Below are 24,567 nucleotides of genomic sequence, written 5' to 3'. Positions count from 1 at the left end.
CTGCTGAAGCCACAGCTCTGGGGAGCTCCAGCCCAGCCCAGGCTGTGGTGCAGTGGTTTCACACTGACCCCTGGTGCAGAGCAGTGCTGTGTTCCATGCACTGCTCTCCTGGGATGGTCAGGAGCTGCTCCACCCTTTGCTGGTCTACTGAAAATACACCCTGAGGAGAGGTCATGTAGCTCCTTGATAGTCATGTAGTCATGGAGCTCCTGGATAACATGTCATGCAAAATAAACAATCCCTTTGCATGAGTGGAAAGGTGATGGTGTGGTTATATGAGGCCTTTTCTATAGAAAAACGCAATTTATATTTTAAGACAATCACAACTTTTTTTAAATCTTTTAAAAACTGAGGGAAAACTTGACTCATAACAAGGAGCTTTTAAAAAGGTCCAAATATGCAGACAACTGGTGTACTTTCATTGGATGAATGAATGAGGTTTTTGTGGGTTTTTTGTTTGTTTGTTTGTTTGTTTTTTAAATTGCAAGAAGGATTCTGTGTTTTAATTGAAATATGGATGTGGTGGGAAATCCCAGCCACAGGTTCTTTGGCTGCAATCACATCCAAGCCTGGTGCATTTGTGAGAGTTTGTAACACGCAACAGTTTGTGTATTATTGTGTTTCTTTGAGGAAGGGAAATCTTTTGTGTCCCTATTTTGCATTACTGTGTGTTGAGGCTGGGGATTGCAATCTCTGGGTTTTATTGACAGGAACAGTGAAATTCTTTGTGCATTTCCATTGTTGAAAGTAGTTATTTCCTGGGTTTTGTTAGTTAAATCTTTTTGGTAGCATTATTTAGTAGCATGGCACATTTATTCTAGTATCTAACACTCCTATTTGGATGTTCTTTGCTGTCCTCCAAAGTTTTGTACTTCCTTGCCTTCCTGTCCTTTGTCCTCCAGCTGGTGCACCCATGTATTTTACCTCTGGATGTTCTGATTATTCATTACTATGAAAATTTTCATCTATAAGAGGAGTGATTTTTTTTCTTCTAGCTGCTGAGTCAGTTATTTCATTAGTATGGCTACACTCTTTCAATCTGCAAATTTTTTGCAGTCCTGGGTATGGTTTTGTTGCACTGATTTCATTTGATCCAGCACTTTATTAAGTGGAAATGAGCACTCTGATGGAAGATGGAGTAATTTGGGACTGTTTCTCTGCCTGTCCCTGCTGAGCTGCAGAGTGTCAGTAAAGCCTTCAGACACGTAGGAGCCAGGTCTGGGCCAATCATCTTCTCTGGCTTCCATGGTTTTCCTTGTCATGTGCCTTGATTTCTCCACCAGCACAACAGTTTGTTTTTTCTCAGTGATATGGTGCTGTCTATTGCAATTTCACTAATAAACATCCCTAATTTTCTACCCAGCACATCAGGATTCCTGTACTTGTGGAACCTCTGGGAAGTATGTGAGTGACACATCATTAGTCTTGTACAAGACATGTTGTTTCAAACAGCTATGACTAATTACCAACAAATGATGAGAATTTGAACATCAATTCCCAGTCTTTGCTCTAGGCAAACCCACTTTTCATCACTCTTCTGTGGTTTGTTTCCTGGAGGGAGTCAGATGCTGCTGGCAATTGTTGTAGTTGCTCATTCTTCTGTCTTTCCGCAGTCAGTTTTGGGGTTTCAATTAAGGATTGAAATCATGTCCCAGATTATTTAAAATAATATTTTTTGCATTCTTTAAAATGGTTTTTTCCTTGCTGATGTCAGACACAAACATTTCAACTTTATGCACGTACACACAAGTAGAATGTCTCTGCCTGCAGACCCAAAAATTACTTTTCTATTTAGAGTTTACCATTATCATAATTGCATGTGTTTTATTCTTGACTCAACTTAAGTTATACTAGATTCTTGACTTACTTCACCTGCATATTAGAGTTTACTCTTTGTGCTGTAAGATCCTATTGTGGTGCTTCCCAAAAGCTCTCGCTGTGAAAGCCAGTAACTTTTTCTTAGAGCCAAATATGTGAAGTGAATGCTGAGTTTGAACATCCTTTCTAATTTAAATCCATAAAGCTCTGAAAGAAAAGCAGGTTGTTGCTGTTTTGGTACATGAAGGCAGCCATTCTTTGGACGTCCATGTGGGAAACGTGAAGCACCAAGAGGTGATTCAGCAGTGTTGTGATGGTTGGTACAGTTCGGAATGCTGGGCCATGGGGTGGGGTTGTGTACTTGAGAGTAGATACAAAAAATTGGAAACATATAAAAAATGGTGACAAAGAGTGGTTCAAGGTCTGAAAAACATGCCTTTGCAATAACAAGGTTAGAGGTGAAGAGTTGATTATTGCCCACCAGGACCTACCTGGCAAGATTTCTGCAGGCATCGTGATTCCTTATGGAAAGGCCTGCCAGGAGACTGCCAGCTGCAAAGACATCTCAGAAAATTCTGGGAACATTTGACATTTCCCATGTAACTGACCTACCCAGGGACATCTTAGATTCTCAGACATAACAGTTTTTAAATCTATTTTAAATCTAGATTTAATTTCTGTGTTGGCAAGTCCCCTGTCCTGTGACTCAGCATTACAGGATGGAATTCTTGGGGCTAATAAAACGACAAGCTCGTGTTGCAAGATTTCTCCCCAGTGGGGCACTAATAGAGCATCTCTGGTTACTTAATTTCATAATGTTGGTAGGAGCGTATTATCATTTAGACCTTTGTCTGTGAGACAAACATGATTGAAATCATTCAGCCAGTTGCAAAGCTTGTCACAGTGGGTTGGGCACACAAATACAAATGGAGCTGGGGACATCAGCCTCCTTTGCTTAAAGGAAAAAAAAAAGGATAAAAATATGCTGAAACCTAATAAATAGGTTTATGCTTGATGTAAAACATTCTGTGTTGTTGTGATCAGGTACCTTATTGATATTCAATTTGAAAAATTAATAATTAAATAATTCAACAGACATTAACTTCTGGGGAAGTAATATCTGACTGACTCATTTAAAGTTTCTCTGGTTTGGAATTTAGATTTACTATTTAAAAATGTGCAAATGGGTTGTTTCATTGGTGGGTGTTATAGAGCTGAGCTTTGAGGGGGTTTTGGAATACCTAAAAATTATTTTTAAATTGATGTTGAAAAGTTTCTCTTCAAAATGTAGCCTTTGAAGCAGATCACTTTATCTCTGCCACCTTTAGTCATAGTCTCTGTTGCATTGGAAGGAAATTTGTTAAGATTGTGTCTTTTGAATCTCCCTGTGTGCAGCGGAATGTATGCGTAGGCCTGTGTGTGCAGATAATTCATGTCTGAGAAATCAGGAGTGTGTGCAGGGCAAGGTGTACTTTTTTGATGAATTAAGCTTATTTTGTAAGTCTATCATCTCCCAGCAGATTGTGGTTTGTTTCTTCCTGTTATTCAATTTCTCTGACAGATACAGTCTCTTTTTCAAATGCCACTCTGAGGATGGAGTGTGAATATTCAAACCTTGAGCTGTACTGCTGGCCTGAGATTGGGGAGATTTAACTGTGTTTCTTGGTGCCTAGTTTGGGGCTGTTTGTTCTGCTCTTACACCTCCTCTCACACAAACTCTTCTGTATTCAGAAGGATAATTGGTCTCTGATGTGATCATGAAATTCAGTTTCTATTCTTGACTATGAGCATGGCCGAAGTTGACTTTATTTTCATTTATTCGTGTGTTTTTACTAATAATGTCCTAGGTCAGCAATAATTTCTTCCTGGAAAGGGTGTTCAGGCATTGGAAGGGGCTGCCCAGGGAGGTGGTGGAGTCCCCACCCCTGGAGGTGTCCAAGGAACAACTGGATGTGGCACTCAGCGCTCTGGGCTGGGTGACAAGGTGGGGATTGGTCACAAGTTGGACTTAGTGGTCTGGGAGGGCTTTTCCAACCTCAGTGATTTTGGGATTCTGTGGTTCTAACTTAATTGTTGTTATTGACTCGAAGTGGAGCAGGTGCCTTTTCCCTTGCCAGCCCTGTGAGAAGCAGAGATTGATTTTTAGGAACAGTGATCAACCTTTCTGATGGTTGCTTTCTATCCACCCCTTGCAGCTTCCTGTTGTTAGTCAGAAGAAATGACTGATATGCAAATACTGTTTTCCATAAACTCCAGCGGTGCTGTGATTCCAGCATCAATTATGGAAGCGCTATAAGGCACGGCTTTGTACCATTGCTCAGAGATTTACAAAGGCACTATCTGGAGATTCCTCAGGTTTTTAATCTTAACACCCTAGGAGAAAACATGCAGTCCACACAGTCTCCCAATCTGATATTTTATTAATGAGATTAAATGAGTAAGTAAATTATACATGTAAATCAAACAAAACAGAGTGGGATAACATGAAGTCAGCACATTAATCAATTTATCAGGTTGGTTTATTTGATGTGCTGTGATCAGCAATCTTCACATCCTCCATCCCCTGTGCTGCATACCAAAAATGAAGAGTAAAAAACCTTCTCCCCTCTTTAAAAACTCATTTCATGTTGTATTATCTTTTAAATCCCTCCAGGGATAGGGACTCCACCTGGGCAGTCATGCCAGGGCTGGACAACCCTTTCTGTGAAGACATTTTCTTTAATATCCAACCTAAACCTCCCCTGGCTCAGGGGACCCTTTCCAGGGTGTCTGGTACCACTAGATGGATCTGGAGTTGGACCAGGTTGCTCAGGGCTTGTGGTTGTCTCAGTGGTGCAGTAAGACATACCCAGAGAGCCCAGGCTGTCAGGGACAAGGAGCGCTGCCAAGAGCCAGGGATGCTCCAGAAGACATCAACAAGGGTGATTGGTGTGTTGAGTATAGCTGGGAAGAGTTTGTTTTGATTGGCCTAAAGAAAAAAGCTCTTAGATGAGCAGTTTCTATAGGCTGAGGGAACTGGGTCTGTTCAGCCTTGAAGACTCTGAGAGGGGACCTCATCCATGTCTGTCAGTGTCTGCAGGGAGGGATCAGGGGATGGACCAGACTCTGCTCGGGGATGCTCAGCAATGGGACAAGAGGCAAGGGGCAGAAACTGATGCCCAGGAAGTTCCACATGAACACGAGGAAGACCTTCTTTGCTATGCAGTGACTGAGCACTGAACAGGCTGCCCAGAGAGGGTGTGGGTATCCCTCACTGGGGGTATTCCAGAACCATCTGGATGCAATCCTGCGCTCTGGGATGATTCTGCCTGAGCAGGGAGGTGGGACCAGATGAGCCACTGTGATCCCTTCCAGCCTCACCCATTCTGGGATTCCATGACTTGAATGTGACAAGGTCTCCAATTTCCAGACAACTCATGTACTCTTCAGAGAGCTTTAAAAAGAAAAAAACAGAGATCCTGTAATATTATGGTGGAGATGACTTTGTCCCAAAGGAACACGTGTGAGTCACCTTGGGACACAAAAAAACTTTTTTCCCCTCCTTCATTTGTTTTGTTGGTCATACAATAGCGGGTGGGGTCCCCTCATGGCAATAGAAAGGGTAATGTTTATTTTTGTGATAGCAGGGGAGGCTTTTTTCCCCAGTTATCAAGTCCACATTAAGACAAAGCAGGAGCTTGTCTGGGCTTTTTTGATCTCTCCCCCTTTGCATGGGCAGTCTGGGCCCTTCCATCTTCCAGGTACAGGGGCATATGGGGCTTTTCTCCCAAGGGCGGAATGTTTGTGTGAGATGTTGGAGGTTGTTCAGACAAATTGCTCCCTGATGAATAAATGAAATCCTGGAGCAGAGGAATGATCTGGGCTGCTGAGCACAGTCACACGTTGTCCACACTTGTTAAGTTTTGACACAACACATCCTGTCTTGTTTGAATCGTAAACTCTGACTGCAGTGAGGGACCCCATCCAAGCCAGTGTAAAGCAGGAATGTCTGTCAGGAAAAAATTTAAAATCCATCACTTTTGGTAGTGACTTTTCTGCACATCTCCAGGCTGAAAAACACCAAAGAAACAACTGTGGTTTGTTTTGTAAGTTTGAGATACCCTGCATCTTTAATCCTTAGGCTCTGAAATGGCCTTATATGTGCTGCAAGGATCCTTGGAGAGGTGTTTGTGCACTTCCTTAATGCTCAAAAAGCACTTTGTTTATAAGCACTACACCACACCATCAAAGGATATGTTTTGACTTGTCTTGAGTGTGGAAAGTTGTAAATTGTTGCACTGTGAATTCCAGATTTCCTTCCTCTGCTCCTCTCCCAGACCCACCAAGGAGGATGTTTCCTTGTTACAGAACAGCAGTGACAAGATGATGTCATTTCTAGGACAGTGGGATGCTTGTGTGTTGTCAATTATTGCTTTTTTTCCCCTGGGACTTGTTTAAAGCCAACTCTTGACCAGGGCAGCAGTTGTCCCTCTGTGCTGGTGAAGCAATTGGGCATGGCACCTGATCTGGGCTGGGTGACAAGGTGGGGATCGAGCACAGGTAGGACTCTACAGTCCAGGAGGGCTTTTCCAACCTTAATGACTGATTCTTTGTACAGCAAATTCTGCCCTTTTGTGAATCAAAGAGTTCTGAACAATTGAACACCCCAGCACTTCCTGTGAATGCGGGGATTCTGTCTGTGGAGTTCTTCAGCCTGAAGCTTCTGGTGGATGTTTTCAAACTGCACTCACTTGCATCCTAAAATAGGGTGCAGTGGGCTGGGCTGACAGCATTGTCTGTGGATTTGGCACCAATATTAGCGAGCTGCTGCCACTTGGCAATTACTTTCATCGTGCACCATATGGTGAAGAAAATGTTTTCATTCACCCACATACAACTCAAGTTTTGCTGAGAACCTCATGCTGTGTGCAGCTCTCTCCCTCTGAGGGCTGGTTAAGCCAACCACGACCCCAAAGACACACAGGCACTTCTGTTGGGCAGAAGCGTCAGATTTTAGAAGGAATATCTTCTATAAGCACAGCATTTCCATGATGCTCCTGGGTTAAAAAGGCTTGTTTATGAAGGGCTGGAACAGCATTGCTCTCCTTCATGCCTCCATAGATGCTTAAGAAGGAATTGTTTCACTACTTTTCATTTCTTCATGGAAAAGGTTAAACATTAGGACAGGCTGCCCAGAGAAGTGGTGGAGTCCCCATCCCTGGAGGTGTTCAAGGAACAATGGGATGTGGCACTCAATGCTTTGGGCTGGGTGACAATGTGGGGATTGGTCACAGGTTGGACTTGATGGTCTTGGAGGTCTTTTCCAACCTCGATAATTCTGTGATTTTTGTTTTTTTTTTTCCTGCACTGTTGAATTTTCCTGCTCAAATGGAACTGGCTGCCCAGGGCAGTGGTGGAGTCCCTATCCCTGGAGGGATTTCAAAGCTGTGTGGATGTGGCTCTTGGGGACATGGGTCAGTGGTGGCCTTGGCAGTGCTGGGAATGGGTGGACTCAATGGTCTGAGAGGGCTTTTCCAACCGGAATGGTTCTGTGAATGAGGGGCATAAGATGGAAACGGCTCCTGCCTCGTGGCTTTCTGTGTGCACCTCTGCTCCTGCAGCATGTCTGTGTTCCCACTGTGGTGGGGATGTTAAGTCTTCTCAGACAGGAGAGAATCCAGTGCAGTGATGTCCCGAGTGCCTTGTGTCTGGGAATGGTATAATTAGAGCCTGTGTTTTATAAATAGGCACCTCTGGATTTGCTCCTCCTTTGAGGATTCCTTGTTATCTGTGTTTTCTGCTCTCTGATACGGGCTGAGCGTGTTCTGCAGCCTTGTTCTGTCAATTCAAAACTTCAAATCCGATGACGACTCAAACCTATGGAAATCAGGACTTCATTCATCCCTGTGCTAAGAGAATTCCTGGCTTACAGGTGGTAGTTGCCAGCTTAGATGGTATTGCACCAGGATTCTCCCAGGTTTTGAAGTATGGGAAATGATTTCATATTTTACTGCACAATTCTCTATGTAGTCATGCCATAGACTATGCAGAAAGTGGAAAATGTGTTTTATGGAGATTCTGGTGTTTGCTTTTAATCCTATTAACAAAAAACCCCACCTTCGTGTCAGGAATTCTGGAGTCATCTGGGACAGAGACAGTTAAAAGGAAATTTCTGTTCATTCTGATGCTTGATAAAGTCACTATTTTCATTTTTTGTGTGTGAGAGATTTAAATAATAAAAAGCAGGTGTTGAAAGGGAGGCTGACAAAAATGTCTTTTAAAATGTCAGAGTGCTGGGTCTGTGTTTTTTGAGATTTATCCCTCGACTTATCTGCACCTCAACCCCTTTTCCGAGTGAAATTTTCAGGGAATGCCTTTTGCAAAGCCTTTTCACGCTGTAACTGATGATCCAGTGGGATTTTGACCTGGATGAGCTCATTTACGTAATTCCTGCAGAACCATCAGAAATTGCTCTTTGAAAACTAAAGCTGACAAATGGTTTGGGTGCATTGAGTTATTTGTTCAAATTTTAGGCAACTTGAGACACTGTTTAAGAACACTGAGCAGTGTCTGGATGCTCTTTGGAAGAGTTTGTGCTACAGCACGGGAGTAAAGTGTTGCCATTATTTTCATGATTTTTCTGATATAAAAGAGAAGAGCAAAATGCAGATATATTAGAGATTATTACCTGAGAATTCCTAAGCTAAGAGGAATTATTACGGGTTTTTTTTCTTCTTAAAGGTATTAAAATCTAAAATCTAGTTTTATCTCTGGGAGCACTTTATTCATTACATCTATAATTCTACCATTTTTTGGCCAGGGTAAAAATGTTTAAAAATAACAAGTTTTGTGATTTTGGACGTAAAACACGACTCTTAAAATTCTGTGTGTTGTGATGGGGTTTTTTTTTGTTCTTTTGTTGTTGTGTCCTATCCTTGTCCTGTTGTCTTATGTGTCATGTGTGTTGTTTCCCCCAGTCTTATTCTCAGGGACAGTCTTGTGCCAAACCTCAGATTGCCCTTCAGATCCCATGGGTGATGCCAACCAAAGTGATTTGGCAACTAGATGGGAATGCTGGAACACTGAGAAATGTGTATCTCAAAAGCAAACTATTGCATCTGTGGAAATTGCCCATTTCATTCTCAGAGCTGTGTGAAAATATTTTAATTGGAGCCATTACCAAAACATCAGGGCAGGATGTTGTCTGTCCCCACAGTGGGATTGAGTTCAAGGATGAGACATAGAAGCCCTGAAATATTTGGGTTGGAAGGGACCTTAAAGCTCATTTCCTTCTACCTGTGCTGTGGGCAGGGACACCTTCCACTAGACCAGGTTACTCCAAGCCCCATCCAACCTGGCCTTGGATGCTTCCAGGGATGGGGCAGCCACAGCTTCTCTGGGCAACCTGTGCCAGGGCCTCACCACCTTCATAGGGAACAATTTCTTCCCAATATCCCATCTAACCCTGCCCTCTGCCAGTGGGAAACCATTCCCCCTTGTCCTGTCCCTCCTGGCCTTTTTCCAAAGTCCCTCTCCAGCTCTCTTGGAGCCCCTTTAGGCACTGGAGGGGGCTCTAAGGTCTCCCTGGAGCCTTCTCTTCTGCAGGTGAACACCCCCAGCTCTCCCAGCCTGTCTCCAGAGCAGAGGGGCTCCAGCCCTTGGAGCACCTCTGTGGCCTCCTCTGGACTTGCTCCAGCATACCTTGAGAATGTGACTGTCCTGGATGTTGGGAATGCAAAATAGGACATGCACGTTGGCTGCAGATGTTAAAACATGTGGAAATGGAGCCCATTCCTTGACTGATGCTTATGTAGGGGCAAGGTGGCTGTCCAGAGTACACAGAAAATCATGGAATCATCTAGGTTGGAAAAGACCTTGAATCCAACCATAAAAAAAAACAAAAACAAAAACAAACAAAAAAAAAAACAAAACAAAAACAAAAGAAGCTAGTGGAAGTCAATGTGACAAGGAATTAAAAGGAACATGGCAAAAACTGAAGGGTTCAATGAAAACCAGCAATTGACACAAACCATTCTGTTACAGAGAGGGGTTTCCTTGAGCAGATTATTCCACTGGTATCCTGTGCTTGGATACAAACAGGAAGGGCGCTGTGCCCCAGTGTTCTGCCTGTAAGTGACTACCAACTCATGGATACCCTGCTTCTGTTGCCTGTGACCTCTTTCTGTGTGGAATTCTGGCTCTGTGATGCAGACCAAAAGCATCAATTCCTTTGGAGATTATTTTAGTTGTTCAACTTCCATCTTCTGTCACTAGAGGGAAGGAACGGGTGCAGGAGAGTTAAACGCACAGAAGGAAACGAAGCAAAAAGCCAAGTGTGAAGTCTGGGAATCAGTCTTGAGTATTTGTGCAAACTGTTGAAGGAATACTTGCAAACAACAACTAAATTTAGCTTTTTGAAATGGTTCTAAACAAAAATATGCAGCTGAATAACAAGGATTTCAAGAAGATTTCTGTCAAGAAATTCTTGTCAAGGCAAGAAGATTTGTCTTCTCTCCATGGGAAGTGTGCACTCACTAGTGTGTGCCCAGGTGGCCGAGAAGGGCAATGACATCATGGCCTGTAGCAGGACCAGGGCAGTGACTCTCCCTCTGTACTGGGCACTGGTGAGGCCACACCTCAAGTCCTATGTCCAGTTTTGGGCCCCTCACAACAGGAAAGACATTGGGGGGCTGGAGCATATCCAGGGAAGGGAACAGTGCTGGGGAAGGGTCTGGAGCAGCATGAGTGACTGAGGGAGCTGGGGGGGCTCAACTCATTGTCTCCCTGAGAGCTTCCTGGACTTGGCAGGTGCGGGAGATCCAGATGAAAGGATTCAGTCCCTAGAGCAACCTTGACTGCCGTAACTGCTATTGACTTTTGACCTGTTTGTTTTTCCATTGATCTGCAAATAGTCTGAAAGGCAGGGATATGAATCTAAAAATGAACAAAACAAAATAAAAAGCTTCATCTTAGCTATTGTTGATTGAGATTTATCTGATCTTTTGCAAAATTAATAGAATGGTGCTGGGGACATGTCTTTTGTTCTTCTTGTTCAAAGAAGAGCAAGTTATTTGATTGTTTGTTAAGGTCAAGTAAGAGCAACATCATGCGACTCATTAAAGGTTACAGAGCTCTCCCTAAAATTAGGTCTTGACTATTATATCTCATCTCTCTGTGGATGATCTGAGCACTGAATGTACCAGAACATTCAAAGGGCCTCTGACATGCGACAGCCCTGTGAAGTTTTTTGCATCTGAAAACTGACTCCCATGTGGTTCCATGTTGCCTTCCTCTTGATGCCAAGACAAGAGACCCTCTCCAGCCTTCTTTAGGGACTGGACATTTACGTTTCCAGGTGTTTGGCATGGGATATGCTTTGGTTGCTGACTCAAGGAGCTGGAAAGGCCCTGTGGGAGGTTATTGCACATCTGTGAACATGGGGAGGTGGCAGCATGTGTGTGGGACAGCTCCACCTGCCAGTAACAACTCCCTGTTAGTGAGAGCTCCCATGTCCTGTGCCCAGCCCATTCCTAAGGGCACGGTGCTGCTTCAGAAGCATTCCTAACAATGTTTTGGATAATACATGTTTCAGTTGTACTTGCAGGAGGCTCCTGCTGCCATGGTCGATGGCTGGGCACTACGGGCTGCGGCAGCTGGGTGTGTGTGACACAGGGATTGTGTCACTGTGCAGTTGTGCTTAACATGAAAAAGGCATCACTGTGTTCCAGCGAGGCCTCCCCAGGGACCATGTGAGAGCCAATCTCTCTCTTCCCCTTTCTCTTTCCTTGTCAAGGAAACTCTGTAGTATCGTGTGCCGAAGAAGAAGAATTCCCTTTTGTGTACACTAGAATTTCTTTTGGCAGCTGGGAAGATCTCTTGGAATGCAGTAATGAAGGGTAGAGCTTACAGGAGTGGGGATCCGGCTTCACCAACAGAGCACGCAGTGGAAGCATTGTGACTATTAAATATTTTTTTACTTGGAGCATTCTACTCCTAAATCCTTCTGATGCAAATTGTGGGTAGGGGAAAATGGTGCACCAGAAAAATCCGTACCTTGGCAGCGGATGAAAGGGAGAGAACTGTGGGGAAATGGCACACGTGGGGTGGCAGAGCTGCTGCGAGGGACAATCCGGACGTTGTGTGGGCCAGATGTGCGTGAATTAGTGTGGGAATGCTCAGAACTGCCCGAATGGAGCACTCATGCAGTTCCTGTGCCACAGCAGCGCAGTGCTTACGCAACTTTTCTCGATCAGCAGAGGGGAGTCATTCCTGTAGGGATTTAGGCTGATCCCGGTGAGTTGCAGCCTGGGCTCTGGTGCTGAATAAACCTGGAAAGTGGGTGTTTGGTAAACAAATGGAGCAATCACAACTCCCTGCTCAGTGTGTTTGCCAGAGGCTGGAAATGACGTGTGTATGTATGTGTGTTGGAGAAGACCACAGGAGGAAAGAAGTTTCTCATTCCTGGGTGTCTACAGGGAATCAATCTGTAGGGGATTTTTTTGCTTCTCATTGAAGGTCTCCAGTAGAATTTTAGGAAATCCTTGGTGAAACCCTCTACATATCCTGGTAGAATTTTGGGAAATAATGTCAGTGGATTTTTGCTTGTTAGCAAGGGTCTCCAGATGCCCTGGTAGAATTTTGGGAAAAAATGTCACTGGTTTATCACTCTTTAGTGAAGGTCTCCAGCTGTCCTGGTAGAATTTTGAGAAATAATAAGTCAGTGGTTTTTAGCTCCTCACTGAAAATCTCTAGTTGTCCTGGTAGAATTTTGGGAAGCAATCTGTCAGTGGACTTTTACACCTTGGCGAAGGCCTCTAAATATCCTGGAATAATTTTGGGCAATAATAGCTCAGTGAATATTTAGCTTCTTGGTGAAGATCTCTAAATGTATGTCCTTGTAGAATTTTAGGAAATCATCTGTTGGTGATTTTTTTTTTTTTCTCCTTGAACTGAAGGTTTTCAGCTTTCCTGGTAGAATTTTGGGAAATAGTCTATCAGTAGATTTTGTCCCTTGGAGATGATCTCTAAACGTCCTGGTAGAATTTTAAGATATAATCTGAGTGGATTTTTGCTTTTGGGTGAAGATCTCTAGATATCCTGGTAGATAGAATTTTGGGAAATAATCTGTCAGTGGGTTTTTTGCTCTTCGGAGAAGATCTCTATCTGGAATAATTTTTCTAGTAATAATTTTAGGAAATGGAAGTATCAGAGTGGCCGACCGTTTTTCCAGAAAGGTCTGGATTGTTTGTTTGGAAATTCCAACAGCTCCCAGGGGACTCTCACCGCGGAACCGCGGGTGCCGTTTCCAGCACCGCCACCTCAGCACAGGCTGTGACTCGCTGGCTTTTGGCAAAGTGGCTGATTTTTCTGAAGTATTCTGTGTGGAGAGGGCCAGAGGAGCGGGCCGGGTGGGATGTGGCACAGCAGTAGGCTGGGAAAGCGGGGGTGGGGGGTCCGTGGTGCCCGTGGGAAGAGGCGGGGGGGGTGGGTTCACGAGCCGGGATGCCGAGGAGGGCGGAGCGGGAAGCCCGGGATAAGGGGCCGAGCATCCCTCCGCCGCCGGGCCGGTTGCCAAGGCGACGGCTGCGTGGCAACGGGCTGGCAGCGGGGACCGCCCGCCGCCGCCGCGGAGCCGCCGCGCAGAGCGGGCGCGCTGCCCTCCTCGCTGGATGCTGCGGCGGCCGCCCGGGAGCAGCCGCGCTCCGCTCCCGGTCCCCCACCGCCGGTGCCGACCAGGGGCCGAGCTCGCCGGGAGCAGCAGCGCTCGGTCTCCGCTGCCAGAACCAGCGCGGCGCGGAGATGGTGCCGCTGGTGCGGAGCGCCGGGGGCTCCCACCAGTGGCTGGCGATCGCTTTCCTCGGCCTTTGCTCGTTCCTTCCTCCCGGGAGACTCGCTGCGCCGGGCGGAGACTTCCCCGGGGCTACCGTGGACAATCTGGTGGTCAGGAAAGGGGACACGGCGGTGCTTAGGTAGGAGGCGATCGCGGGCGGGAGGGATGCAGGAACGGAGCGTCCCCGCCGCCGCAGCATCCCCGAGATGCCCAAGGCTCCGCCGGGAGCCTCCGACCCCTCTCAGGGGCGATGCGGCGGCGGGAATTTCCCCCGGGGATGCTTGTGGGGTGCCCCGGTGATGCGGGAAGTTATCCCTATCACCACCCGGTACCCGCATCCCCAGAGCTCCGGTCTGCTCGCCCGCTCCCGGGGTGGTTTCGTTCCGCGGTTTCTCCTGTTTTAACCCTATTTAGGAAGCCCAGTCTGTTGCTAGAAGTTTGGAAACGGGTTGTTGGGGTGAAATGATGCAGTTTTGGCTTCTGGCAGCAGTTTGGGAGCTCTGCAGAGTGAGCAGCGCTTGACTGTGGCAGGGAGAGGACGATTACACCCTGCCAGAAGCATTAACATTGGTATTATTATTTATTTTGAGATATGTTTCTATATTTCTCAACGAGAAATGCCATGCTTTATGCCAATAGGAGATTATGTTCCTGTTTCTCCTAATGGACCTTGTGTTCCCGTATCTCCTCATTACTTGACTGGAGCAAAATTTGTTTACCAGCAGTCCGACACCATAGTTAATCTACTCGAGTCCTTCCTTCTGGTTTGTGTTCATTAATCCTCTGCTTGACTTGATTATTCCCCAGCCCCCTAGACTCTAACTTTTTATTTGTGTGTTGTACTTTTGCCATGATCTTTCTGTAGTTCCAAAACCCCACATTTTCTCCTTCTCTGGAATATGGTTGCAGTGGGTTGAATTTCCTCACTGGTGATAAATCTCTGATTTTTAATTAGCAGCACTTCTCAGCTATGAAGTCTGGCTGTATTATTTTTGTTGGACTGTCACTGAAATCTCCAGGTTGCAATGTGTTTTATCCATAAGCATTTTCAATGATCCTACAGTCTGCTGTAAAATGCTGCATGAAGCATTTTCAGGCTACTCCTGCTGTAGTAGCTCCTGAAAATACAGTAGATGTCTATGTAGGGCAGCTGACAAGTGGTTTTTGTGTGTACCTCAATTATACTCTGTATTTTGAGACGTGCTCAGGTCCTTGTGCTTTCTGTCAGCACAATTGGAGGATCAAAGGAAATAATAATTTTAAAAAGTGGTTTATTTATACTGCTTCAGGCTCACAGGTTGCAGAGAAGGTAACTTGGTGGGTTCACAAGCAGTTAAGACAGATAGTCAGTACTAAATGCTATTAAGATATAAGTGTGTTTAAAACTACAGCATTAAAAACAGGTGTGATTGCTCTCAGTGTTATCTACTGGTGGGGTTCTGCTGGAACATATCCAGCTTTCCAGGCCTAAGGTTGTGTTTGGAACTCGGTGTCGGTGCAGCTGGATAGGTTACATAAACGAAATGGGAGCTTTAGGTTGCAAGCATCACTTTGGTCTCACTAGGAAGGGTGAGTGTGTGTTTTGTAAAGAGGTGCTGCTACAGGAAATGTTCACCTCGCTGCTGAGCTCTGGGACAGAGGGATGAGGTGCTGGAATTTTGAGTGTTACATCTGGATTTCATTCTTCACGCCCTGTGATTAACTTCTCTCATTTCCCGTGCCTTCAGCAGGCTTGCTTTAAACCAGGGCTTATTTTGTTTTAGGCTAGTGTTGTAACTTGGAAGGGATAGTGCAGGATCACTGTGGGAGCAAACACTTTGAGTGTGCAGCAGCCAGGCAGAGCCTGTTATCCCGAGTCTCCCACTGCCCAGTGTCTCAGCTCCTTTGGGAGTGTTCCTCACTGGATATTTGTGTTGTAAACTAATTTCAATATACAGTAAAATAATTGCTATTAGTATCCTAAGTATTGGAAGCTGGCTCTTTATTTAAATACAAATTCCAGTGAGCTGAATAAACCATTTGGCTGCTGGAAAAGGAGTTTGTTCCTTCCAGCTCTGTAGCCATCTGAATTCAGCCCTTCCTAGTGACTGTGCCTCGCAGCGTCCAAAATTGGCTGCGCTCCGGAGTCCCCAGCCTCTTGTAGCAAGATGGCCATGGGCTCTCTGTGGCCAGCACGTGTTGATTCCCCCCTAAGCACCACCTTCTCTGCTTTACCAGTCTTGAGAGGGCTTCAAACGTTGCCTCCTCCCCTCGGTACCGAGGCAGCACTGTGCCAAGAGCATCCTGCTTTAATAATTAAAGCTGGAGTATGGGCGGCACTCCCATGGCTTTGAGTCAGCATTTTCATGGCTGTCAGAAGATGAGGGTGATTTATGGGATGTGTGTTGAGGTGGAGCCAGCCCCCAGCAAGGGGCGTTGCGGATGCCCTTGCTTGGGTGCGGACCCTGCATAGGGCTGAGGACCTTGGACAGCTGTATTACACATCACCCCATGGTCTGAGCTCCCCAGGAGAGTGAATAAATGGGGTTGCTCGTGTTGAACTGAGGAGAAACTTTTACTCACGAGTCTCATTTTGAGCTGATATATCAGAGAGGAAAGCACATAGCCTGTTTGAATGAGTATGGGGCATGTGGGCCAGGTGCCAGCCCCAGTTCTCACATGAAGTTTTCATTGTCTTTGCTGAAGATGAGCAATAAAGGCTCCTGGAACTGCTGAGGTTTTCCAGTAAAATCCTCTGTGTGTTAACATGGAGTAAAATAAATAAGTTTGGCTCCCTCATTTTGAAATAGTTAACTCATAACAGTGTAATTAGTTAATTTAGTATCAAATACACAGCATCTATTTAGTGCTGCAGAAGCAGCACTGTATCACCCCCTGTCCTGGTGCTCTTGGAGCATCGCTCTCTGCCCAGTGCTCTGGGAACATCTCTCCCTGCCTGGTGCTCTGGGAACATTGCTCTTGTCTGCTGTTCTTGCTCATCTAGACCCCTTCCCTCCTCACCCTCATGGCACCCCTGGGGTGAGTGCCCTCTTCAGCCCCATTGCCAGGACCATTGTGGGGCTGGGTCCTGCTTTGCTGTGCCCAGGTGGTACTGGGATGCTGGGATTCTCCTGTGGCCTCCCTGGCCAGCAATTCCCAATGCTGGCAGAGGCACGGGACCCATGTGACCCTTCATGAAGGACTGACAGAAGAGCAGGTTTGCCAAGAATGTCACTGGACACCTGCTTTGGTAGAGAAACACCCTCAGCAAGGGGATTTTACAGAAAAGCCCTTGTTAGCCGAGGAGTTCTGTCTGTGATGAGTTATTTCTGTAGCCTCAGTAATTAAACCCACGTCCCTTTTGTTTGATTTCAATTGGTGATTGATCCTTACAGTCCCAACACTATTTGTATTTATTTAAGTTATAAGAAATCATGTCAGTAATGTGGTTGTTCTTCATGGCAGAATAATGTTGGGAAGCCGCTCACTTTCAGCAGTATTATTCCATCCTGTGTTCTTCCTAGGCAGCCTGTTAAGATTTCATGAGAACACATGAGGAAGGAGAGAGCAACTTAGAAACCCATGATTTTATTAAAAGAGTATATTGCTTCACTGTGGACTGCTAGAAATGCAGGGAACAAGCTGTATATTCAGAGCTGGGTTTCTCCCGTGACCCTTTCCAAGACCTCCTGTAAGGAGTGGGATCACTGTGTGTTCCAGCATATCCATCTCACTGACAGCAGAAGTGGAGATTTCAGGAGGGGAGTGTTTTAGGAGAGGTGACAAATGTGAAGCACTTGACAGAATGCAGGCACAGCCAGAGTCAGGGGCAGGGCTGGCATTACAGGGCTGGATGCCCAGGGGGTATGAGACACTTCCACTTGAGAAGGGCTTCATCTCCTTCCAGGTGATGTGGGGAGGACAGTGGAGAGCTCACATTGGGATGGCAGCAAGAGGCATTTCTGCTTCTGTGAGAAATAAAAGAATTCCTCTTTGCCTTCCTGTGGTGATGCTGATCCCAGTTACGGCCAATGTGTGTTTGTGTGTGGCCCCCATGGCTTTAGATAACACAGGAAACAGGGATGTTGTCTTAGCAGTCCCCGTGTACCTCACCTGCTATTTGGAGCCCAAGTCCCCATGGATATCAGAATGTACAAAATGTGCTGAAGATGATCAAAAGGGCTTTTTCTAGCAAGCAAATGTTTTTATCCTGCATTTTGTTTTTCTCAAAGCTCATGGATAATGAAGGCAACTCTACCTGGTAGCATCTTTATAGTACCTTTACGTTCTGTCATCGCAGCAAATTGAGCTTCAGAAGTTGTCATGGTTTTAAAAAAGCAAAAGATCTTTTTACCAGTATATGATTATAGAGGAATTTAGGGAACATGGGCTCTGCAGTCTGTAAAATACTGTGAATTACTCACTTCAAAGAGTTAAACCTCAAGCTGGGATCCATGATGTTCCCAAAGGCTGGCAGGAGGAGCTGGAAAGCAGATATCTATGTCCAGCTGTGATCACAGAGCAGACGTGGGGTCTTGTCAAACCCGGCTGGGAAATCCAGGGATCACTTTTAGGCCAGCCATGTGAGCAGGTCAATGAACTGATCCACGTGTTTGCCCACAGTTGTCCCTTTTGGCCATCCCGTGAATGTTGTCTAAGGTTTGGGCAGCTGATGGTCACCTGAGGAGGGTGATTATAGAGAATGTCTTTTTTTGGTCACAGCTCAGGAGGTTTGGGGCTTTTTAGTTTGTTTGCTGAATTGGAAATTCTTCGTGTGCAGTCTGGCTGCTTCTCACTGCACCTTGGAGACTTTTAGGTCTGTGTTGTGTCCACTCTCCCCTGCCATGGGGACCTGGGGCAGTCACCAGACATTGCGGATAAGCTCCTGGCAAGGCAGGATGGGCTGCAGGGATCTGGAGCTGTCCCCAAACACACTGGGTGAGCCCCTGGCAAGGCAGGATGGGCTGTACCTGCGGATGAGCTCTGCCCAGGGGTGTGTCTTACTGGGTTTTTTCACTGGTGTTGATAGATTTGGGCATGTCCTTGGCAGCTGATCTGGAACTACTTGTCTCTTTTGCTGGCTGCTCTTAGGGCTTCTCAACTTGTTCTTTTCCATAAGATTTTCTGCTAGTGGAAGCAGTTACCATCTAGGGAATGGAGGAGAAGCTCTCTGTGCCTGTTGGTGTCTGGGACTGCTATTGCCCCAAATGCAGTGAGTGGGAATTCTGTCCCCCTCGGGAGGGACAGAGCTTCCTGACTGTGATGGTGGGGGTGCCAAGTGGTGCCTATATAATATTTAAATTGCTGGGGTGCCAGTGACTTTCGGGGATTGGGATTTACCAGTTTTGCCTTCTCTTCCAAAAGAGCTACCCTTTATAGCTGAGAGTCTTTGCCCAGGAAGTGACAGCGTCATGGAAAACTGGTGGCACATCTGCCAAACATTCCCCATCAGTTGCCATTCCTGTTACTGAGAACTGGGCATTTGGAAAGGAAGTTTTGTAGTAGGAAGAGCAGGTGGATAACAAGTTTATACAGCATATTGGAATTTTGAGACACTATATGCATCCCAGAATCCCAATCCCTCCAGTGCATGTCCAGTGCTGGGTGCACCCGTGAATACCTGCAGATGTGTTTATGGAGAGTGTAATAAATATAAATATTTTCTTCTTTTTTTTATGGTTTTCAGAGGTTCAGTTTTAAGGCCCATACTCTTGGTACTGTGGTGCAATTCAAGGTCACAAATTCTTTGTCTATGTGAAGTTTCATTCCTGAAACGTGACCTGGTATGTGCAGACTCGTGTGCACACCCCCTGGAAAATGAAGTTGTTTGCTTAAGGCTTTCCTATTCCCAGTCCCTGCCAATTATTAAAGAGCACATTATGGTACTTGCCTCTTGTCTGTGCAACAATAATAAATAAATTCGGCGTAAATTAAAATAATTTATCATTTTAAGTGATGGTGAATGTTTCAGCTGTTATATAGAGGAGCTAACAAAACAAGGAGTCAGTAAGGAATGAAAACCAGGATTTGTTCCGAAGGGCTGTGCTGATGAACAGACAACAGAGACTTAAATGACTTTCTTCTTGTCACCATGTGTAAGAGCTGAGTGTAGCCGATGTCTCGGGGCTGACTGTGAGGGCAGGAAGGTCCCATGTGGACCCTGCTGGGCAGCTCTGGTCTGTGTGTTTTCTGATCATAGAATCCCAGACTGGTTTGGGTTGGAAGGAACCTTAAAGATCATCTTGTTCCAGTCCCCTGCCATGGGCAGGGGCACCTTCCACTACAGCGTTTGTTGAACACTAAAACGATGCTGGAATGAGGTTTTTTCATCTCTTGCTCTTCTGAAAGCTCTTGGTAGCAATGAGTAAATAGATGAACTCACCGTTATGGAGCAGGTTTCAATATGTAACTCACTTAGCAACATTTCTGTTACTCCTTTTCTACCCATGATAACAGAGCAGGTTTTAAGGGGGGATTTGGATCAGACAAACTAAATTAGTTAAAAAATGAGCACAACTGGATATGAAGGTCTCAGAAAGGACTTACATTATTAAATTGGCGTATTTTGGGATCTGTGCTTATGAAGCAGTGAGTTGGTTGTGTACTCTAACAGATGTGATGAAAAATTTCATACCAGTGGGAGTTAAAGATACAGGAGTTCTGCAGGTATTATGTTGCTTAGGGAATAAAATAATACATAATAATTCAAAAATTAAAACATTTATCTGTATAATCATGCTAAAGACTTGTTTATAAATTTAATATGGTGGTGTAATATTTATGAATTTTGGTTAATTCATTAAAAATATGTATGCATTTATCTCGATGTGTTATGTCATAATTATCTTGAATTAATGATAGGAATTAAATCAAGAAACTGGCGAAATCACGTCCCTTAAATGTGTTGTACACAGAGAAGTGTTGAAGTGTTTCACTGTCCAGCTGCTGCTTTAGGTCATGTGGATATAAGTTAAATTGCATCTCAGCACTTCAGGCACGGCTTTGGTGATTGGACTCACCAGGCCTGTCCTGACTCCTGATCACACTCCCACTCCAGCAGTGGAGTTCTTTTATAATTCTTGGTCAGACAGTTATTAAGTAAATCTGAAATTAAATATTGAAAATGTCGTTGAAGTGCTAATATAAACAGTGGGAGGAAAAAACTGACTAGTCTAAGGTTCTCTTTCAGATATTTCTGTGATGTGTAAAAACCTTGTGGCTAAAAAACCACTGTGTTGTTTCCAATCTTATAGAACCATGGAATGGTTTGGGTTGGAAAGGAACTTAAAGCCCATCCAGTTCCACCCCCTGCCATGGGCAGGGACACCTTCCACTATCCCAGGTTGCTCCAAGCCCTGTCCAACCTGGCCTTGGACACTTCCAGGGATGGGGCAGCCACAGCTTCTGTGGGCAACCTGTGCCAGGGCCTCACCACCCTTCCAGGGAATCACACAAGGATCATCTGAGAGACTCCCTGGGATTGGAGAGCTCTGTTTGCTCTCTGCAGTGTTCATGAGACAGTTTGGTGTAGATATTATGGTTTTATTCCCTCTCCTCACCAAGCTTTGCCCCACCCTGAAGCTTGGATGTGTCCTGGGGCTTCCCACCTGGACACAGGGCACCATCCCAGGTCACCCAGGGAAGCCCCTCTGGAAAATTTACAGATTCCATGGTCACAAACCTAAATATTCTCTGGTAGATTTTTTTTGCAGTTCGTTAACTTTGCCACTCTGTCCCTGACCTGTGACCATGAGCATAGGGGATCAAAATCTGGAGAGGAGAGAAGATGATGGGGGAACAACCAGAGGGGAGGGAATAGGTCACCAGTTTCCAGGTGTGGAGCCTTGGTCACAACCACTGGAGGTCGGGGGAGGAGGAAATCTGTTATGAAAGTGGCCTAATTACGACAAGCAGTTTTCCCCTGGCTGGAACAAGTGGACTAGAAAATTGTACTAGACCTTTCATTCAGAGACTATTAAAGAGCGAGAGAAGAGAGAACAAATATAGCTTTTGTCACGGCTCTTTATTTTTATTTTTTTTTTAGTATTGAGTCCTGCACGTTGCCTGAAATCAGTTTAAAATTAATTTAATTAATTGTATTTAATTTGTGGCTTTTTTAAAACTTGTATAAACCTTTTTCATGTTATGTTTCTGGTCATGTGAAGGTGCATGGGCTAAAGATATACACAGCTTGCAAATTCATTGTGGATCCCAGGGTCATTTGGGGTGACTGCAGCTCATGGCAGCCCCGGGCTGGAGGGACATGTTGGGCTGAGCCTTCCTGGGACATTGCAGGGAGCTGTGAGTGAAAATGCCTCTTCCAACCCAGCTATAAGAGGAAATGGTGGATTAGCACAAGGCAAAAGAGGGAGAAGTTTGGCCTGTTCTCCCCAGTAAGAGGCAGAATGGTCAGTGCTGCCTGCAGTGGGTGTGAAGGCATGAAGGGACAAGGGTGGAGGAAGATGGGATGACAGGACATCCTGTGTCCTACAGGAATAGGGGGAATGACTTTAAGCTGAAAGAGGGTTGATTTAGATTGGATATTTAGGAAGAAATTCTTCAACCCAAAGCAGTGTGTGATTCTGTGGATTTCAGATGTACTTGCATTTAGCGACCTTCTGCACTTTATACAGATGTTTTGTTTGGTGGTTGGGTTTGGCTTCTGCACTTACAATTCCAAACATTGCACCTCCAAAATATTTATCCTGAGCTGTAACTTAGTGAGGTGGTGGATTCTCCTCATGATTTATTGTACCTGTACTGAGCAGATCAACTAATTATACATTTGCCATCAAAATACCATTGGGGCTCCATGGGCAACTGTGTGAGTGACTCTTCCCCATCGTCAGTACTGGAGTCTTGGCTCCTGGGCTGACCTGGCTCTTTCATGAGTTACCACAGCCGCAGTTCACAGAGATAAATGCACTGACTCATCCTTAACATTCTCTTCCATTTTTTTTATTTTCACTAATACTTCAAAACAATATTCCTTCTGATCCCTCACTTGGTTAATCTTGTAAAAGGAAAATAGATTTGGATGTGTATAAAATACAAAAAATCACCGAGTCAAAGAATTGATGAAATTCACAGAAATCAAGCTTTTCAAGGCAGTCAGCTCAGAAGTATTACCCTAGAATTAAAAATAATTTTTGTTACAGCAAATCTTTTTCTTCACTGTTCCCTTTGCCTGGTTAGTATAAAAGAGAGCAGGAAGCAGCACAGTCCATTGGAAATGGGATATTTCAAGAGTTATTTAAATTAAGTCCCAAGTACATACACAGTGTTGAGGGTTATTGCTGTTTTCCCCAGCAGAATGATGTGTTGCCGGGGCAGGAATTGCTTCACTGCAGTAAACTCAGTTAATGCTGAGAGAGACAGGAGGGTGGAAAGGTGAACTGCTGGGGAGAAAAAGCCAGAGGTACAGAGAAAACCAACCTGCAGGTAGTGAAGCTCCTCCAGCATTCCAGGGACGTATATTTAGAGAGACCAGGCATCCTGAGATATCAGATATTGCCACTTAAGGAGTATTGGTGTTATCAAAGCACACACAGGAACTGGGAACGTTCACACAAAACTACTGCAGTCAGTGGGGTGAAGAGCACAGGAAGAGCTTTTGCACCTCCCAAGCCAAGACATGTTTCCAGTCCAGTATGTGGTGATTAGATCAGTATCAGCGGATCACAGGCATGTTACTGATCAGAGGCAAAAACATAACAAAGCAATCACTATCAGATGTGTGAATATAACATATGAAGAAGGATGAGAGGATGCAGAAACAACTCTGCCATCTGTAAGGAATGCTGCAGCACCAGAGTGTACCCCAGGTCACTGGACATCACCCACACAGGGCTGGGCTGTGCCAGGTTGCCCAACTCGGTCCCTCCAAGCCCAACTCTGGCCACGCTCTCAGGAAAGCTGCACATTCTCTAATCTCCTGACGAGAACATGCAGCTCTAAATGAAAGAAATCTCAAAATTCAGCTAGCATATCTATTCTAAAGACTCTGGGATCGTTACTCCACGCCTGTTCTCCAAGTGTAATTTTAAATTTTGAGCAGTTTTTGGCATGTCACACTCAGGTAAAGGCTCTGGGGTGCTTGTGATGCCTCACCTCCTCTTCCTGGAATCACAGAATCCCAGGTTGGTTTGGGTTGGGAGGGAACCTTAAAGCCCATCTTGTTCCACACCCTACCATGGGCACAGACACCTTCCACTATCCCAGGTTGCTCCAAGCCCTGTCCAACCTGACCTTGGACACTTTCTGGGATGGGGCAGCCACAGCTTCTCTGGGCAGGCTGTGCCAGGGCCTTACAACCCTGGCAGCCAAGAATTCCTTCCCAAAATCCCATCTAACCCTGCCCTCTGGTAGTGGGAAGCCATTCCCCTTTGTCCTGGCTCTCCAGGCCTTGTCCAAAGCCTCTCAATTCCTGTGATTTTTTTGGGAAGCAGAATAAACTTTAAGTCTTACCATTGTTTGCAAACCTTTTGAATTCTCAGGTGGAAGATCAGACACTCTAATAGGACAAAGTCACATTATTTCTGTAGTAGCAAACACTATGCAGTGTTTGCTCTTGATCAAAGATTGTGTCACCTGGAATGCAGTTTCTGTGCAGATTTTTGTTGTATTTGGAGAGCACTTGACATATTATTCATAAATTAGAAGCAGATAAATTGCAAGACCTAAAGCACATCTCCTAGTAAAGAGTGTGGGTGAGGAAGAGAAAATCTTGGCTGCCAGGGTGGTGAGGCCCTGGCACAGATTGCCCAGAGAAGCTGTAGCTGCCCCATCCCTGGAAGTGTCCAAGGGCAGGTTGGACAGGGCTTGGAGCAACCTGGTCTAGTGGAAGGTGTCCATGCCCATGGCAGGGGGTGTGAAATGAGATGGGCTTTAAGGTCCCTCCCAACCCAAACCATCCTGTGATAATTTTCCTGTAAGAAACTTGTGTTTATATAATTTTGTTT

General features: G+C 45.3%; 1 protein-coding gene across 2 annotated transcripts in view; it reads left to right on the top strand.

The window, feature by feature from the left end:
* Nucleotides 1-13,440: 13,440 nt before the first annotated feature.
* The window catches only part of NEGR1 (neuronal growth regulator 1), a 213,426-nt gene continuing 202,299 nt past the window's right edge, over nt 13,441-24,567 (top strand). Inside the window, exon 1 of one of the 2 annotated variants that reach the window (XM_027694429.1) lies at nt 13,441-13,766. In XM_027694429.1, coding sequence (XP_027550230.1) covers nt 13,597-13,766 — 170 coding nt within the window. In that variant the 5' untranslated portion in view covers nt 13,441-13,596. The remainder of the gene's footprint in view (nt 13,767-24,567) is intronic. The other variant, XM_027694428.1, reaches the window with a different exon arrangement.

The sequence above is a fragment of the Neopelma chrysocephalum genome, unplaced genomic scaffold (assembly GCF_003984885.1).
Source record: "Neopelma chrysocephalum unplaced genomic scaffold, ASM398488v2 Primary Assembly neopelma1_97, whole genome shotgun sequence".
Lineage (NCBI taxonomy): Eukaryota > Metazoa > Chordata > Aves > Passeriformes > Pipridae > Neopelma > Neopelma chrysocephalum.
Note: the sequence above shows the minus strand (reverse complement) of the source record. Positions and strands in the feature narration are given on the sequence as shown.